At 34.2% G+C, this 16,356-nt stretch overlaps 5 protein-coding genes across 5 annotated transcripts; 4 read left to right on the forward strand and 1 right to left on the reverse strand.

Annotated features, from left to right (window-relative positions):
- The first annotated feature begins 6 nt into the window (after positions 1 to 6).
- LOC128876102 (uncharacterized) lies at positions 7 to 1,355 on the forward strand. Its single transcript, XM_054122196.1, has 2 exons — positions 7 to 1,173; positions 1,286 to 1,355. The coding sequence occupies exons 1-2, from the start codon at positions 620 to 622 to the stop codon at positions 1,353 to 1,355; spliced, it is 624 nt and encodes a 207-aa protein (XP_053978171.1). The 5' UTR covers positions 7 to 619.
- Positions 1,286 to 2,904, forward strand: LOC128876101 (m7GpppX diphosphatase). Its single transcript, XM_054122195.1, has 4 exons — positions 1,286 to 1,740; positions 1,812 to 1,957; positions 2,094 to 2,430; positions 2,584 to 2,904. Exons 1-4 carry the CDS (start codon positions 1,371 to 1,373, stop codon positions 2,763 to 2,765), a joined length of 1,035 nt encoding a protein of 344 aa, XP_053978170.1. The 5' UTR covers positions 1,286 to 1,370; the 3' UTR covers positions 2,766 to 2,904.
- Positions 2,905 to 3,268: 364 nt separating this feature from the next.
- LOC128876104 (rho GDP-dissociation inhibitor 2-like) lies at positions 3,269 to 6,104 on the forward strand. Its single transcript, XM_054122198.1, has 4 exons — positions 3,269 to 3,421; positions 4,057 to 4,245; positions 4,326 to 4,550; positions 4,787 to 6,104. Exons 2-4 carry the CDS (start codon positions 4,062 to 4,064, stop codon positions 4,984 to 4,986), a joined length of 609 nt encoding a protein of 202 aa, XP_053978173.1. The 5' UTR covers positions 3,269 to 3,421; positions 4,057 to 4,061; the 3' UTR covers positions 4,987 to 6,104.
- Positions 6,105 to 7,226: 1,122 nt separating this feature from the next.
- On the reverse strand, positions 7,227 to 10,159 carry LOC128876103 (rho GDP-dissociation inhibitor 2-like). The gene is made up of 4 exons (XM_054122197.1): positions 9,769 to 10,159; positions 8,946 to 9,134; positions 8,641 to 8,865; positions 7,227 to 8,404 (listed from the first exon to the last, which is right to left on the reverse strand). The coding sequence occupies exons 2-4, from the start codon at positions 9,127 to 9,129 to the stop codon at positions 8,205 to 8,207; spliced, it is 609 nt and encodes a 202-aa protein (XP_053978172.1). The 5' UTR covers positions 9,130 to 9,134; positions 9,769 to 10,159; the 3' UTR covers positions 7,227 to 8,204.
- A 400-nt stretch (positions 10,160 to 10,559) lies between these two features.
- LOC128877646 (RNA-binding protein spenito) lies at positions 10,560 to 16,040 on the forward strand. Its single transcript, XM_054125140.1, has 2 exons — positions 10,560 to 11,059; positions 11,439 to 16,040. Exons 1-2 carry the CDS (start codon positions 10,935 to 10,937, stop codon positions 13,624 to 13,626), a joined length of 2,313 nt encoding a protein of 770 aa, XP_053981115.1. The 5' UTR covers positions 10,560 to 10,934; the 3' UTR covers positions 13,627 to 16,040.
- Positions 16,041 to 16,356: the final 316 nt, after the last annotated feature.

Here is a 16,356-nt window from a genome sequence, read left to right on the forward strand (position 1 = left end):
CATATAATGATTATGCATTTCGTAATTAGGGAAAGTAAATCTATCGACCTATCAAGCGTTTGTTTCGAAAATTTGCAAAAAAAAAATTTGTTCGAAGCCTAGGGTTTTGTCCATCTCTGTCTAGAACAGATGGCACCATTTATCAACAAACAACAAAAACAAATGTCAACGAATGTATGAAATGTACCAAAAGCTGCCAAAAATTATTTGATTTATCATATAAAATTGTCAAATTATTTACAGTACTTTCCTAAACAATATTAAGCCTTCTAATTATGTTCAATTGCGACCCATGAATTAATCAAACCTTTCAAACAAACTGTATCATAACATTGTCAATGTGAACCAAATGCTTGTTACAGTAAGTAACGAGTGACAAATAGAAAATTGTAAAAGTCCACAATATTTAACTTACTATATATAACAATATCATGGCAATAAAGCTACAATCCCAACTGTGGAATCCCTTGGAAATGAAGAATATTAAATTATAAGTCATCAAACTCTGTGAATACAATTAAACCTCAAGATCCAACTAAATTATAAGTCTTTGAACTCTCTGAATACAATTAAACCTTAAGACCTCAACTAAATTATATTGCATTAAAGTATTTTCGAAATGAATAAACCACAAGAGCTTGTAACATCTAATGAAACTGTTTCTAATACATCGAAAACAAGTTCTGCTTCAAATTTGCAAGAAAAATGTTGCGCATTACTTTGTAGCTGCTTCAAAGTCAATCGTAGAAGACGGTCCAAGGAAAATTTTAATTGTGAACCGAAGGAATGTGATTACATAGTTGAGAAACTTGTTGTAAAGCATGTGCCTTTTACATTCTTTACAGAATCTCAGAATAATGATACTCCTAAACAAAATAAAGCAATTATTACTCATTCTGTTCAGAACATGTTTTATAATTTTACAAACTTCCAAAAAGCAATTGTTGATAGAAATCAACTGAACATAGGGAATTATAATTTACAGCACATTGATATAAAGCCACAAATTAACAATAGATTGCCATGTAAACAAATATCTGCAGATGATGAATTTTTAATTGAAAATATAAATACTAACGAATCGACTATAACGTTTAGGTGGAAAATCATTGTGAAACATTATAAACCTAACGTGACAAATTATTCCAAAAGTTCTGAGAGTAAGATGTTAAGGTACTTGTAGAAAGAGTAAAAAACCATCCCTATGGCTAAGTTTAATATTTTTTTTAATCAATTTAATTAAATTCAATTTAATCCTATTCTTTAATTTTTTTAATTTGTAAAGCCACAGAAGGACAAGAAAAAAGTCTCATAAGCTCCAAGACCTACACACAGATAAACCTGAAATAAATTAAATTGATTTGAAAAGAATGCCATCAAAAATGGCGGAAGTGTCTTTAAATAATGATGGGGACGAGCATCCTCCAGCGAAAAAAATCAAAATACAGACAGAAAGTGAGTCTGAAAATATTGACATTAAAGGGAAACCTGAAATTTGTCTATCCACCTTCGAAATAACAAGAGTATTACAAAACAATTGCCTGAGGAAGCAAGTGTGCGTCGAAGGCGTCTTTAAAGGAAACGAAGCCTCCAGTCTTGTGCTGTTTGAAAGACAGATTTTTTCTAATGATGTAATATCTTTGAAAAAGGAACTGTGCAATAAAGATACTCTGTTAAAGAAACGTTTCACCAATGATGTTTATGGGAATTATGATTGTTTCCCTAGCAAGGAGTACAATGGTATGGTGTATGTTAACCTTAAATTATATGCTTCTTTTGTTATATTATTGAGAATTCGAATGTAATTTTAGGTTTAAATGTAATGGTAATACACCCTGCGACACCGGAACATATTGAAAAGTTCAAACGAAAGGAATTGTATATGGTTGATGAAACCTATGAACTTTATACTAAGATTACTGTTCCATACATTGAATCGAGTAGTTTTTCTCTACAGGTATGCAGAATTTAATAAAATTGTAATTGGAGAAGATTGACATATAGAAACTATAATATCGCTTTCCCATTGCTTTCTGAATTCTTACAATTCTTTACGTATTAAATGTATGATATTTTACTTTTTACTTTACCAGTGGATATATAACATCTTAGATAAAAAAGCAGAGCAGTCAAAAGTCATATATGAAGATAGAGATGAAAATATTGGATTTGTTCTGGTGCACGATATCAAATGGAATGGTGAAATCAATTCCTTGAAATTATTAGCACTTCCTTTCCAAAAACTTAGATCAATGAGAGAGTTAAACGCATCCCATATTCCATTATTGAAAAATATAAGGGATGCAGGAATAGCAGAAATTGCTAAGAGATATAACATACCTGCTTCACAACTTAGAATATACTTGCATTACCAACCATCATACTATCATCTTCATGTACATTTTGCGTACCTCATGTTTGAACCTCCAGGTAAATTTGAAATACATTCAATTATACATTCTATATCTAGTTTTGTTGAGACTAATAAAATTACAAGTTTATTCTCATTTTCGAACCACCAAGTAAAATTGAGATACATTCAATTATTTAAGTATATGTGTTTCAAGTGACTCTTTAATGCAGGTATATATGTAGAGAAAGCGCACCTTTTATCTGTGGTTATAAGAAATCTTGAGTTGATGTCAGACTATTACAAGAAAGCTGTGCTTTCGTATGTGGTTGCTGAAGGAGATCCTTTGTTCCTTAAATTTCAAGAAGAAGGAATTTTAGCCAAATCAAAGTCAGAATCTGTGAAAACTGGATAGTACAATTGCGAAAGTGTATTTATTGATAAGGTGTATGTATTGAGAAATACATATGGTACAAGAAGAAAAGAAGAAATACATAAAGTTAATAAATATTGCAAATAATGGGTGTTATCATTTGTGATATCAATTATCCTGTCATTCTACATTATTATATATTTTCTGTTTTGTTTAATCATAAAAGTGAATAGACTTCCACTATAAAGTGAACATTCTTTATAATTCTTTTGTGCGCATTAAATAGATATTTACATAGTAATAAATTGGGTGGAGCGATAACTTTATCTACCTTGAATATTTTGTTATTTACATATACATTCAATGAAAAACAATCATAAGATATCTGATAAATAATAAGGATAATGTAATTTGTTTAAATGTATTAATTTGCTTCACATGGAATGATCGAGCCTAGATCGACTAAAATTATTCAACTTTTCCAAATGGAAATTAATATAGAAGTAAATGACGAAGGAAGTTAACCTTAAATGGCTATACGAATAGGAAGTACCCGCCCTTTTGAATCCGCCATATTGTCTTTGTCTTCCGCTTTAAGAAGCGACTCACAGAAGGGTGGCAAATAAGATTAAAAGATTGGTTATACTTCTGTGTAGATTTCCATTTTTTAATATTGGTTACATTACTGGATAATTGCGGTGAGTCCACTATCCTAGTATAAAATTTTCGTAAAGTGTACTATTTTGTATCGATTATGTTTCAATGGTTTACAATTTTGTGTATACATTTTCACCTGCCTGTCATTTCCTTCTATCAACAATTCCGGCCCTTTTGTTCAGTAATTCCTTGATTTCTAAATATTTTTTTAATCCTTGTATGATATAAAAGTATCCAAAGAAAATGAGATGGGAAACACGTTCGGTTTTATAATTTTACCAACGTATGTTTCTAAAAATATTCATCTATGGAGTATTTATACTACATGAAACATGCATGTACTTCATGTTTGCATGTGTGTTTGGTATCCTTGAAATCGATTAGTGACACAATGTTGCTAAATATTCGACCAAAATATTAGTAGATTACAAGTATTTTAATCTCGTGTTGGACAAACTATCGATTACTTATATCGTAATCTATACATAAATTTTTCATAGTTTTCTATCGCAATGTATTTAGTATAAGAAATTATTAATCTTAAACTAGTATAGCATACATAAGAATTCCTATACGACATACTTGGTACAGAACAGAATGTTTAGAAAAATTTTGCAACCATTATATACAAGGAAAAAGAGTAAAACATTAATGTTACGGTACATTTCTGTTATAGTGAAAATGTCAGAGGTCAACGCGGATCATGTTGACTCTATGGAGGAGGAACTAGAGGTAGAATCGAATTACAAGCCTCCACCAGAGAAAACAATAGAACAAATTCTAGAAGCGGATAGAGAGGATGAAAGTTTACGGAAATATAAGGAAACGCTTCTAGGGGAAGCAAAGTCTGGCGGTATCGTTGTAGGTGCGCATTTCGTTAGCCATTAAAATTAAACATTGCAAGAAAGCTGGTGAATAAAAGAAGAAAATGATCGATTCTTACAGATCCAGACGATCCCAGAAAGGTAATAGTTAAGAAATTGGCGCTTTGCGTCGCAAATCGCCCAGACATGGAATTAGATTTAACGGGAGATCTATCTCAACTAAAAAAACAAACTTTTGTAATAAAAGAAGGCGTGAGTTATAGAATCAGGATCGACTTCATCGTGCAACGCGAAATCGTGCACGGTCTAAAGTATATTCAGAAGACCTATCGTCTCGGCGTACCCGGTAAGAGCTACATCAAAAATTACCTACTAGCTAAATGATAAATACTTTGAGAGTAATGTAGAGTTCAAAATCATATTCCATTCAAATTATATGCTTAAATTGTTGTATTTGGTTTCTGTTTAATGGTTTCGTTGCTAGGTGTCACAGGTAAATTTAAAATTTAATACGTGTATAATAAATTAAACGTTCCACCGTTAAACGTTCACTGATAGCTCTTCTCCTGTATTGCGTTTCAGTGGATAAAATGATACATATGGTTGGTTCTTATCCACCGAAAACAGAAGTGCAATCGTACACCACTCCAGCGGAAGATGCGCCATCCGGAGTAATGGCGCGTGGATCCTACAACGTGAGCTCCTTGTTTACCGACGATGACAAGCATGAACATCTGAAGTGGGAGTGGTCGTTTGAAATAAAAAAAGACTGGAAAGAATAAGGTTCTTTTCGTAACAGGAAATCATACTAACAATCGCGATTGAAATAAAAATGCCAAAAGGGACTCTAATTTTAATAGATACACAACCGTAATGCGATGCCATAACTGTAGTTTTTAAGTAACAAGAGAAAGAGTAATGTTGATATTTATTTAGGTACTTTTCCTGAATCGCGACGCTTGAAAGTGAACAATTAGGTACATAAAGACCTGCGTGCGCGTGGGGCAATGCGAGAATAAAAGAATGAGTGAGTGAGTTAGAAAGAAAGAGAGAGAGAGAGAGAGAGAGAGAGAGAGAGAGAGAGAGAGAGAGAGTCACTGTGGTCCACTTGTAGCCTTAATTATAGATGGTCGACATTTTCTTGCGATTTTTTTTATTCGCCTACCAGATTGATTCTAAATCGTGAAATAGTCATTCCTACAATATTTAAATACGATTGGATAACAGGAAAATATGTTCCAAAGCCGTCGAAGTTTAACATGCGAAACTTCATGATCACGGATTCGCAGTTGCGCCAAATTGGTTCACATCTACTTAGCATTTAGTTACATTTGTATCGATTAGCAAAGACACGATCTCGCTTGATACATATTCGATCAAAGTACCACTTGCATTTAATAAAAAATAGAATGGCATTAGGGGCAACGGTGAATCCGCGTTCGTTTAGGTAAACTTCAAGGTTGTGTGCAAATTTCGTTTTCGTAAATTGAAACTTTTCCGAACCGTTTCTCCAATAAATTCCAAAGTAAAGAAAGCAAGGAGCAGCCTAATATACATAAATGTATCTTTCATATTCTTTATCTGTATCTATAATTTGTTGTATTGTTTTCTCTGGTGGAGGCTTACGATTCGATTCCATGTCTAATTCCGAACATTTTTACCGGTGACAGAAAAATACGTAGTACATATATGTATCATTGTATGTACTGTATCTCTATATATATATTTCTGTATATATTATACTATTTCATACCATCAAACCACGTAAACACTTATTTTATAATCGTTTAGATCGTGCACAACATTTATCAGTATTCGATTACTTTTGCGGTGTAATTTCATATATTCTTACTTTTATTTTTTCTCATGGTACTGTATTAATTAAACGCTTTGAAACCTATTATGACTTTCAAGTTTACTTGAAGTTCGTTTTTAATTGTTGGATAACAGCACAAGCTTTTTTTTTTTTGGAAGCTTGTTAGAGACAACTCTATAAGATGATATAAGACCAAGACGAATGCCCAGATTTTAAAAACTTTGGAGAAATTCAGTAAATAAAGGGTTAAAAAAAGAATGGGAACTATTTTCACTACAAATTTAGGAGTTTTATCACCAATGGCGCCACTAGTACTAAACCCCGCTCACAGAACGGCTGAGTGTACGGTGGCCTTTCTGAATGTACCCAAAGCAGACTGATTTAATTACAGATTATCTTATCATTGTACAATTGTATATGCCTGGTCTTCATACATCCTATGACTTATTGCTTAATAAATAAATAATATAATAATCATGTAATGACAACGGTTAAAAAATAAACACGACCATACTATGTATAATATAGGTTAAACTTTACTTTATATAATACTATATATTTTATATATGCTAATTTCAATTCACGAAAGGTAAATTTTCCATTTCACATAACTACAAAGAATACAAAAAAATTAGTAATGTATTAATATAACACATTTCACTAATGGCTCAATTAGGTATTTCAGTTTCTTCGGAAGGTAACGTACAATGAAAATGTACAAGAAACGAGGACTCGCCAAGTGCTTTGTATAATAAATTAGAGATTTCAGGAATAATATGGACAACTTGATTTTTTATTGAAAATAAAAATCACAATTGCAACAACATTCATTATTTCTACCAACGGTTATTACAAATTTGTTTTAAAAATGGCAGTTCGTGGAACGACTATTTTCTCACATTGCAATTATTATATTTTAAATCAAAAGTAATTGGCAATTCAATTAAACTTGAGATCTCATGTAATCGACAATGAGGTTCAAAATGTTCGTTGTTAACTGACAACTCAGAAAACAGAAGGTTCTGTAGCTGAACGACTAGAAATTGAAGGAACTCGAAGTTCGCGGTATATGCTAAACGTTCTTTATTAGTTAATGTGCGTCTCAGCTAAGAATTTTCAAATATTTTCAAGTTTTTCTTTCTTTTAAATTAGCCGATATAAATGTTGTGCACGATCTAAACGATTATAAAATAAGTGTTTACGTGGTTTGATGGTATGAAATAGTATAATATATACAGAAATATATATATAGAGATACAGTACATACAATGATACATATATGTACTACGTATTTTTCTGTCACCGGTAAAAATGTTCGGAATTAGACATGGAATCGAATCGTAAGCCTCCACCAGAGAAAACAATACAACAAATTATAGATACAGATAAAGAATATGAAAGATACATTTATGTATATTAGGCTGCTCCTTGCTTTCTTTACTTTGGAATTTATTGGAGAAACGGTTCGGAAAAGTTTCAATTTACGAAAACGAAATTTGCACACAACCTTGAAGTTTACCTAAACGAACGCGGATTCACCGTTGCCCCTAATGCCATTCTATTTTTTATTAAATGCAAGTGGTACTTTGATCGAATATGTATCAAGCGAGATCGTGTCTTTGCTAATCGATACAAATGTAACTAAATGCTAAGTAGATGTGAACCAATTTGGCGCAACTGCGAATCCGTGATCATGAAGTTTCGCATGTTAAACTTCGACGGCTTTGGAACATATTTTCCTGTTATCCAATCGTATTTAAATATTGTAGGAATGACTATTTCACGATTTAGAATCAATCTGGTAGGCGAATAAAAAAAATCGCAAGAAAATGTCGACCATCTATAATTAAGGCTACAAGTGGACCACAGTGACTCTCTCTCTCTCTCTCTCTCTCTCTCTCTCTCTCTCTCTCTCTCTCTTTCTTTCTAACTCACTCACTCATTCTTTTATTCTCGCATTGCCCCACGCGCACGCAGGTCTTTATGTACCTAATTGTTCACTTTCAAGCGTCGCGATTCAGGAAAAGTACCTAAATAAATATCAACATTACTCTTTCTCTTGTTACTTAAAAACTACAGTTATGGCATCGCATTACGGTTGTGTATCTATTAAAATTAGAGTCCCTTTTGGCATTTTTATTTCAATCGCGATTGTTAGTATGATTTCCTGTTACGAAAAGAACCTTATTCTTTCCAGTCTTTTTTTATTTCAAACGACCACTCCCACTTCAGATGTTCATGCTTGTCATCGTCGGTAAACAAGGAGCTCACGTTGTAGGATCCACGCGCCATTACTCCGGATGGCGCATCTTCCGCTGGAGTGGTGTACGATTGCACTTCTGTTTTCGGTGGATAAGAACCAACCATATGTATCATTTTATCCACTGAAACGCAATACAGGAGAAGAGCTATCAGTGAACGTTTAACGGTGGAACGTTTAATTTATTATACACGTATTAAATTTTAAATTTACCTGTGACACCTAGCAACGAAACCATTAAACAGAAACCAAATACAACAATTTAAGCATATAATTTGAATGGAATATGATTTTGAACTCTACATTACTCTCAAAGTATTTATCATTTAGCTAGTAGGTAATTTTTGATGTAGCTCTTACCGGGTACGCCGAGACGATAGGTCTTCTGAATATACTTTAGACCGTGCACGATTTCGCGTTGCACGATGAAGTCGATCCTGATTCTATAACTCACGCCTTCTTTTATTACAAAAGTTTGTTTTTTTAGTTGAGATAGATCTCCCGTTAAATCTAATTCCATGTCTGGGCGATTTGCGACGCAAAGCGCCAATTTCTTAACTATTACCTTTCTGGGATCGTCTGGATCTGTAAGAATCGATCATTTTCTTCTTTTATTCACCAGCTTTCTTGCAATGTTTAATTTTAATGGCTAACGAAATGCGCACCTACAACGATACCGCCAGACTTTGCTTCCCCTAGAAGCGTTTCCTTATATTTCCGTAAACTTTCATCCTCTCTATCCGCTTCTAGAATTTGTTCTATTGTTTTCTCTGGTGGAGGCTTGTAATTCGATTCTACCTCTAGTTCCTCCTCCATAGAGTCAACATGATCCGCGTTGACCTCTGACATTTTCACTATAACAGAAATGTACCGTAACATTAATGTTTTACTCTTTTTCCTTGTATATAATGGTTGCAAAATTTTTCTAAACATTCTGTTCTGTACCAAGTATGTCGTATAGGAATTCTTATGTATGCTATACTAGTTTAAGATTAATAATTTCTTATACTAAATACATTGCGATAGAAAACTATGAAAAATTTATGTATAGATTACGATATAAGTAATCGATAGTTTGTCCAACACGAGATTAAAATACTTGTAATCTACTAATATTTTGGTCGAATATTTAGCAACATTGTGTCACTAATCGATTTCAAGGATACCAAACACACATGCAAACATGAAGTACATGCATGTTTCATGTAGTATAAATACTCCATAGATGAATATTTTTAGAAACATACGTTGGTAAAATTATAAAACCGAACGTGTTTCCCATCTCATTTTCTTTGGATACTTTTATATCATACAAGGATTAAAAAAATATTTAGAAATCAAGGAATTACTGAACAAAAGGGCCGGAATGTTGATAGAAGGAAATGACAGGCAGGTGAAAATGTATACACAAAATTGTAAACCATTGAAACATAATCGATACAAAATAGTACACTTTACGAAAATTTTATACTAGGATAGTGGACTCACCGCAATTATCCAGTAATGTAACCAATATTAAAAAATGGAAATCTACACAGAAGTATAACCAATCTTTTAATCTTATTTGCCACCCTTCTGTGAGTCGCTTCTTAAAGCGGAAGACAAAGACAATATGGCGGATTCAAAAGGGCGGGTACTTCCTATTCGTATAGCCATTTAAGGTTAACTTCCTTCGTCATTTACTTCTATATTAATTTCCATTTGGAAAAGTTGTTATGTTTGTGACGCATGGTATTTTTGATTATAATTACATTTACTTTTATTATTCCATTTCACAGTTTAGATACTAGATCAAAAATATGTTACGTTGATAAAAAATATTCTTTGAAAACGTGAGTTATTTCCCGCTTTTGGTTAATTTTTATCATTCTTTCGGAGTGCGTCTTTATGTTCTTTTTCTTAAATCATTTATTATTTTTACAAACCGGAATAGTATCATAATCATATTTTTCATGAATAATAGAATAAAATGATAGTCATGTCACAACCGACTCTAGTAGGCTGTAGTTATGTATATATATAGAAACCTTATTGTCCCTTCTACTTAAATCCATGATGCAAACCATAGTGCACTCTAGAAAAGCTCTGTGAACGGATTTTAATACCTGTACACCAATCAGAAACTCGAACACATCTAGTGCTTTCTCCGCCATAAAATATAGTGAAATCCCTAGCTTAAGGCGTGTCCCTAATTTCATTTCAACCTATCAGACGTTCCTACACATTTTGTTATCTTCTACGCAGTATGCGCGCGCTTGGTGAATCGTTGCCGAATGACGCAACGATATCACACGACCACGCTCGACATTACTCGACATCAATCGTGAATCAATAATTTTGAAATATAAATAATACGTTATCACGCATGCAGAACTTGAACTTATAACAATCTACAATAGATAAATCAACGTAAAAATCAAGAATTCTATGAAATGCACAATTTGAACGTTTAGTTCGTTTATTTATGGAATGTAATTTGAAATTGGAAAGAGGCTCCGGAAATCGAGTAACGAAAGTGGTCGCCATTTTGTGCTCTTTGAGAACAGTTAAGGCTGCGAATGACGATATGTTCATGCTGAGAAGCTTCGTGTGATTATCGATTCTTTGTTTCTTCTTTGACCGTTCGTTCGGCTCTGCCGTGTTAAGCAGCGTTGATGATTGGGATTCCGCGTGACGATCGACATAAGATCACAGTTAAAATTCGCAATAATATGAAAAGGAGTTCCAGTCGAGACACTCCGCCTCCTCGCGTTAAACGAAGCAGATCCTCCATGGGACGGTAAGAACCGCAAATCTCTTTCTATTTATCACAAATTATTCCTTTAGAAAAGAACATTACAATTAAACTACTTATTTTCCACGACACTTGGGTAAACGCAGTATCTTCACTGTACTATACTCCACTTGCCCTCAAATTAATTATTGGCTTGGCAACCAATTGCAGATTTTTATAAGAAATTGAAGTACAATTTTTGCATAGAACGAAATATTTTTATTTAGGAATGTATTACCAAATTTGTTGAACCAAGTATTCTTTAATTAATAAATTTGGTATTTAAAACATCCTGCCAGTATATACATATCAAAATATCTACATTTTACTCATTACTATTAAGTTGGAACCTTACCATGTTATACATTATTTCATTAATTTATAGATATGATGATTCCAGTGACGAACGAATAACTCCAGAAAGAATCCGTCGTCGTAGTAGAGGTGCAAGAAGTCCTAGTCCTACTCGTGCCTCGTCTCACGCACGTTACGTAGAATCTAGTTCCCACAGGGACGATTATTTAAGAACCCCAAGAGAGTTACCCGCAGAACGTCCGTATAGCTATAAAGTTCTTTGTATCAGCTCCATTCATCCGAAAGCTAGCGACGAAGTGATCAAGGATACTCTTTACAGAGAGTACAAGAAGTTTGGTGATTTCTCTATTAGGATCTCTCACGAGCTAGACGAACGCGTTGCCTATGTTTGCTTCAGAAGTTCTGAAGATGCCAGAGATGCAAAGCATGCGAAACCAAGAATTATCATGTATGACAAGGTGGCCCTTGTGGAGCCAGTTTATGAAAGACCGGACACTTATAGACGTCCAAGATCCATCACTCCACCTGATTACGAAAGATACTATGCTAGAAGTCCTGGTCCAACAGATAGACACAGACCTTTGGAAAGATATGAAAGAGTCTACGGACCTCCAGTTGGGTTGCCTCCACCACATAGGGAAATGAGACGAGAAGCAATTCCTCCACCTCACCACGAGTTTGTTAGACCACCAATTCATCATGGACCACCTCACGTTCACCCTGGTCCTCCTCATCATTACGGTCCTCCAAGACACATGATGATACGGCATCCTGTTCATGGATTCGAACGCGTGGAAAACAAGAAGGACAAGTTCCCAAATTATTTACATCATGTCTCTCCTGAAGATGATCCACTGGCAACGAGGACGCTCTTTGCGGGAAACTTGGAAATTAATATCACAGAAGAGGAGTTGAGGAGGATTTTTAGTAAATATGGAATCGTGGATGACATAGACATTAAGAGACCTCCACCAGGAACTGGAAATGCTTACGCTTTCGTCAGATTTCAGACTTTAGACATGGCGCACAGATGTAAAGTGGAACTTTCTGGACAGTACATAGGGAAATTTCAATGCAAGATTGGTTATGGAAAGGCTACTCCTACTACAAGAATCTGGGTTGGCGGTTTAGGACCGTGGACCTCTGTGCCCCAATTAGAGAGAGAATTCGACAGATTTGGAGCGATAAAGAAAATTGATTACATAAAAGGTGACAGCAACGCTTACATTCTATACGATTCCATCGATGCTGCACAGGCTGCCGTGAAAGAGATGAGAGGATTCCCTCTAGGCGGTCCAGACAGAAGATTAAGAGTAGATTTCGCAGATGTAACTCCAGGATTTGGATTCAAGCCTAGACCCTACTCGGAAGAGAGCGGAGAGTTCAGACCAAGACCCGTTGACTACGAGTCATCTTACGATCCCTATGGACCAGACAGTGACTTTGGATATGGACCAAGAGGTTTCAGAGGCAGGGGATCTGCTCCATGGCATGAAAGGAGAGGCGGAGGACGAGGAGGTTATCGTGGAACTTATCCAGACAGTTATATGAGAGACGAAGCAGACTGGTCCAGTCGCAGACCACCGCCAGAGTTGGAGTACGAAACTCCGAGAAGCTTGCGTAGATCTCTATCTAGGGAACCTGGCGTAGACAGATCCAGATCAAGATCTCCTCGTAGAAGACCGATCGATTCTGATTCGGATTCAGAGAACACTCGTACTGGAATGCTTTCCACTTCCCGTACACTTCCAGAAGTCGCAAGGAAATCGATAGCGGTGTGGCAAGGAGCTCTAATCTTAAAAAATTCTCTCTTTCCAGCAAAGTTTCATTTAACCGATGGTGACACAGAGATAATAGAAGCCTTGATGAAAGACGAAGATGGAAAGCACATGCTGAGGATTACGCAGAGATTACGTTTGGACCAACCGAAGTTGGACGATGTGTCGAAGAGAATTCAAACTTCCAGTTCGCATGCTATTTTCCTAGGGTTGGCTGGTTCGAGTACCGTTATCTCCACAGATGACACTAATGTCCAGACCAGACCTCTGCGTAACCTGGTGTCGTATTTGAAGCAGAAAGAGGCAGCTGGTGTCATTTCGCTACTTAATAAAGACACGGAAGGGACTGGGGTTCTTTATGCATTTCCACCGTGTGCATTTTCTACAGAATTGTTGAAAAGAACCTGTCCCAGTCTCAGCGAAGAAGGACTCAAAGAGGATCATCTGGTAATCGTCGTTGTTAAGGGGGGTAGCGCCTAAGATATCATTAATGACACACACAACACAACACAACACACACACACACACACATGCGCGCATGAAGCACGCACGCATACAATTAGAGCAACCTATAGGATACATTTATACTGACTAAGGTGTTTAGTACCATCACTTTAAGTACATTATTTGCAGCTTTCGAAGAGACATTTCATACGAGATACAAATTTTCATTTGATCTTGAGGGTTTTCTTAAGTAATATTGTATTTTGTATGATCATTTTTTTTCATACAGAAACTTTTGTAGTGTATTATTTCATTGTAGGAGAGTTTGACGCGAAACTTTGGTACATGATGAGTTCTTTCATTTGAGATTGTAAATAGGATACAATGAAAGTTTATTTCATTGAAATATTTGAGGAACTTGAGGAATGCAGACAAGTTTCAGGCAGAATATATAGCAAATATCTGAATAATAATAGAAGATGATAAAGTTTTTATCCTTGCAGATCTGAGACATAAACTTTATATTTGGATGAAATTCAATTATTTTGTGATACATAATATATAATCATACATAGGTGTTACGTATACACTTAATATATTTTACGTAAATTAATTTCTCTAACGTTGCTTCAAAAATATATTGTTATCTAATCCCAATCAAAAGTAAGATGTGAATGAATTGAAATTAGCGTTCCAGTCTATGTTAAACATACAAAAAGTAAAGATCTCTACCATTATCAATTTTCTTGATAATTAAATTGCTCACAGTTAAATGATTTTGTTGAAGTTACAAATAATGGAAGTATTAAAGTAGAAGATACTAAACATACGAATCTGTATATCCATTAGAAGCATCGATTTCTTCTACGAATCTGAATTGCTGAGAGAAACATGAAATTCTTAATAAGGGTGGTAGAATAAATTGAACGTATTTTGTAAATTTTTGATTAAAAAGTTTTTATTAAAACGTATCGTAATAACTGTTTATATACATATGAGAAACTTAATAACGAAGCAATTCAGTATTCGATAAGTTTTTTTTTTTTTGTGGAAACACTTAAATAAGATCAATTATCACAGATAACTCATAACGATCCTAGATTTAATATATACTGTTATTATACGCTCTAGAGGGTGTATACACAGTTCTTTCATATTCGTACGAAACTCCTAAATGGATTTTTAGTTTCTTATAGTTGGTCCTTATCTTTTTTGATACACTCATGAATCTGAATATGAAAGATCTGCTTGAACCATGTTCGATGCAGTAATTAAGTCTAGTTAATTGTAAAGTTGCATTTTATGATTATGTAGAATTATCTGTGTGATATATACATATAATACTTATCTAAGTGATTTGTGTGGATGTGTTCTGAAAAAGTGAACCGAAGAAAGTGAAAAAGACAAAAATTCTTAAAACGGCTTCCTGTGCTTTTCTCAGTGAAAAAGGGACAGTAATCGTTTCATTTGAAAGGGACAGTGTTTAGTGATAAATATTTGAAAAGCATAAAAGAAAAAAAAATGAAACAGAACGTGTACAGTGTAATGTAAAACAAATCCAAGTGTTTGTGCTTGGCGACCAACCTTGTGACGCTCTTTTAAAATGTTATTTTTAAAAGTGCGTTACGGTATGTCGCAACCGAAGGTGCAGTGGTTTAATCACACAATAGTGTCGGAACAACAAATAGATGACCATTATGCTGAGTCAATGCATTCGTTATTTTTAGTTCACCTACCAAAGTTTCAGTGACATCGACTGAGAAATAATTATTACGTTAGAAATGTAAATGATTTTTAACAGGAAGATGCATCGATGATTTCAGTGTTATCCGAGGATATAACAATTCGTTCGATACGTAAAGGAAACTTTTCCGAGAGAGAAATATTTTGTTGATTTTAGTGGTAACAAAGGAAAGAAAAAACAATCATTGCATAGAAAAGTTTACTTATATTATCATAAAATGCATGTTGTGACTTGGCGATCAGTTGCATGGGTTTTTTTAAAAAAAAACAGATATTTCCTTGTGAAGTTGACCGTGAATTTCGTGGTGTGATTTTCTTTGTTTCTTTCAAGAAGATTCTTTCCATCTTTTATCTAGATAGATTGTGCAGTTAGTGGTTCTCTGTGGTCTGTGGCTATCTTTGGTTGTTTAATTCTTAAAAAAAAAGTACTGATTAAAAATATTAAAATGAGGAAAAGAAAAATCAGTAGCGCTCTCATGTTTCGTATCCCGCAGGAACAGTTGTGTCGGAATTTAAAAGTGAAGAATTGTCGGTGCTGTTCGGAAGTGTTTATTTTTGTAACTTAAACATTTCTTCGATTAATTAAGATTGAGAAAAGGAGGAGTTTGTTTCAGAGTCACAGTGAAGAAAGGGTTTGGATAGAAGAGACTGTCTACTGTCCCCTGTATTTTACATTTTGTACAAATAAATCAATTAGACGACAAATACTTCGAACCTCGATTACTTAATATTGAAAAGATACTTAAGAACAAATGTACATATTAATATGAATCCTTTATGAATTAATGGAATAATTAGTAATAACATTTTACAGTACAAATTTAAACTAAATATTAGTCTTATGATCATGGATTTTGATTAATAATTTTCTATCAGAACCATAAATTTGATGAAATATTGTCAATTCTATTGGATAAATGGCAAGGTTGTGATAAGTTAAACAAATATAGATTGTTTAACTCTGTCAATCTATAATGAGTGAGGATCTATGAAGAATGAATTATGAGATTATTATTATAGCAT

The sequence above is a fragment of the Hylaeus volcanicus genome, chromosome 5 (genome assembly GCF_026283585.1).
Source record: "Hylaeus volcanicus isolate JK05 chromosome 5, UHH_iyHylVolc1.0_haploid, whole genome shotgun sequence".
In the NCBI taxonomy this organism is placed as follows: domain Eukaryota; kingdom Metazoa; phylum Arthropoda; class Insecta; order Hymenoptera; family Colletidae; genus Hylaeus; species Hylaeus volcanicus.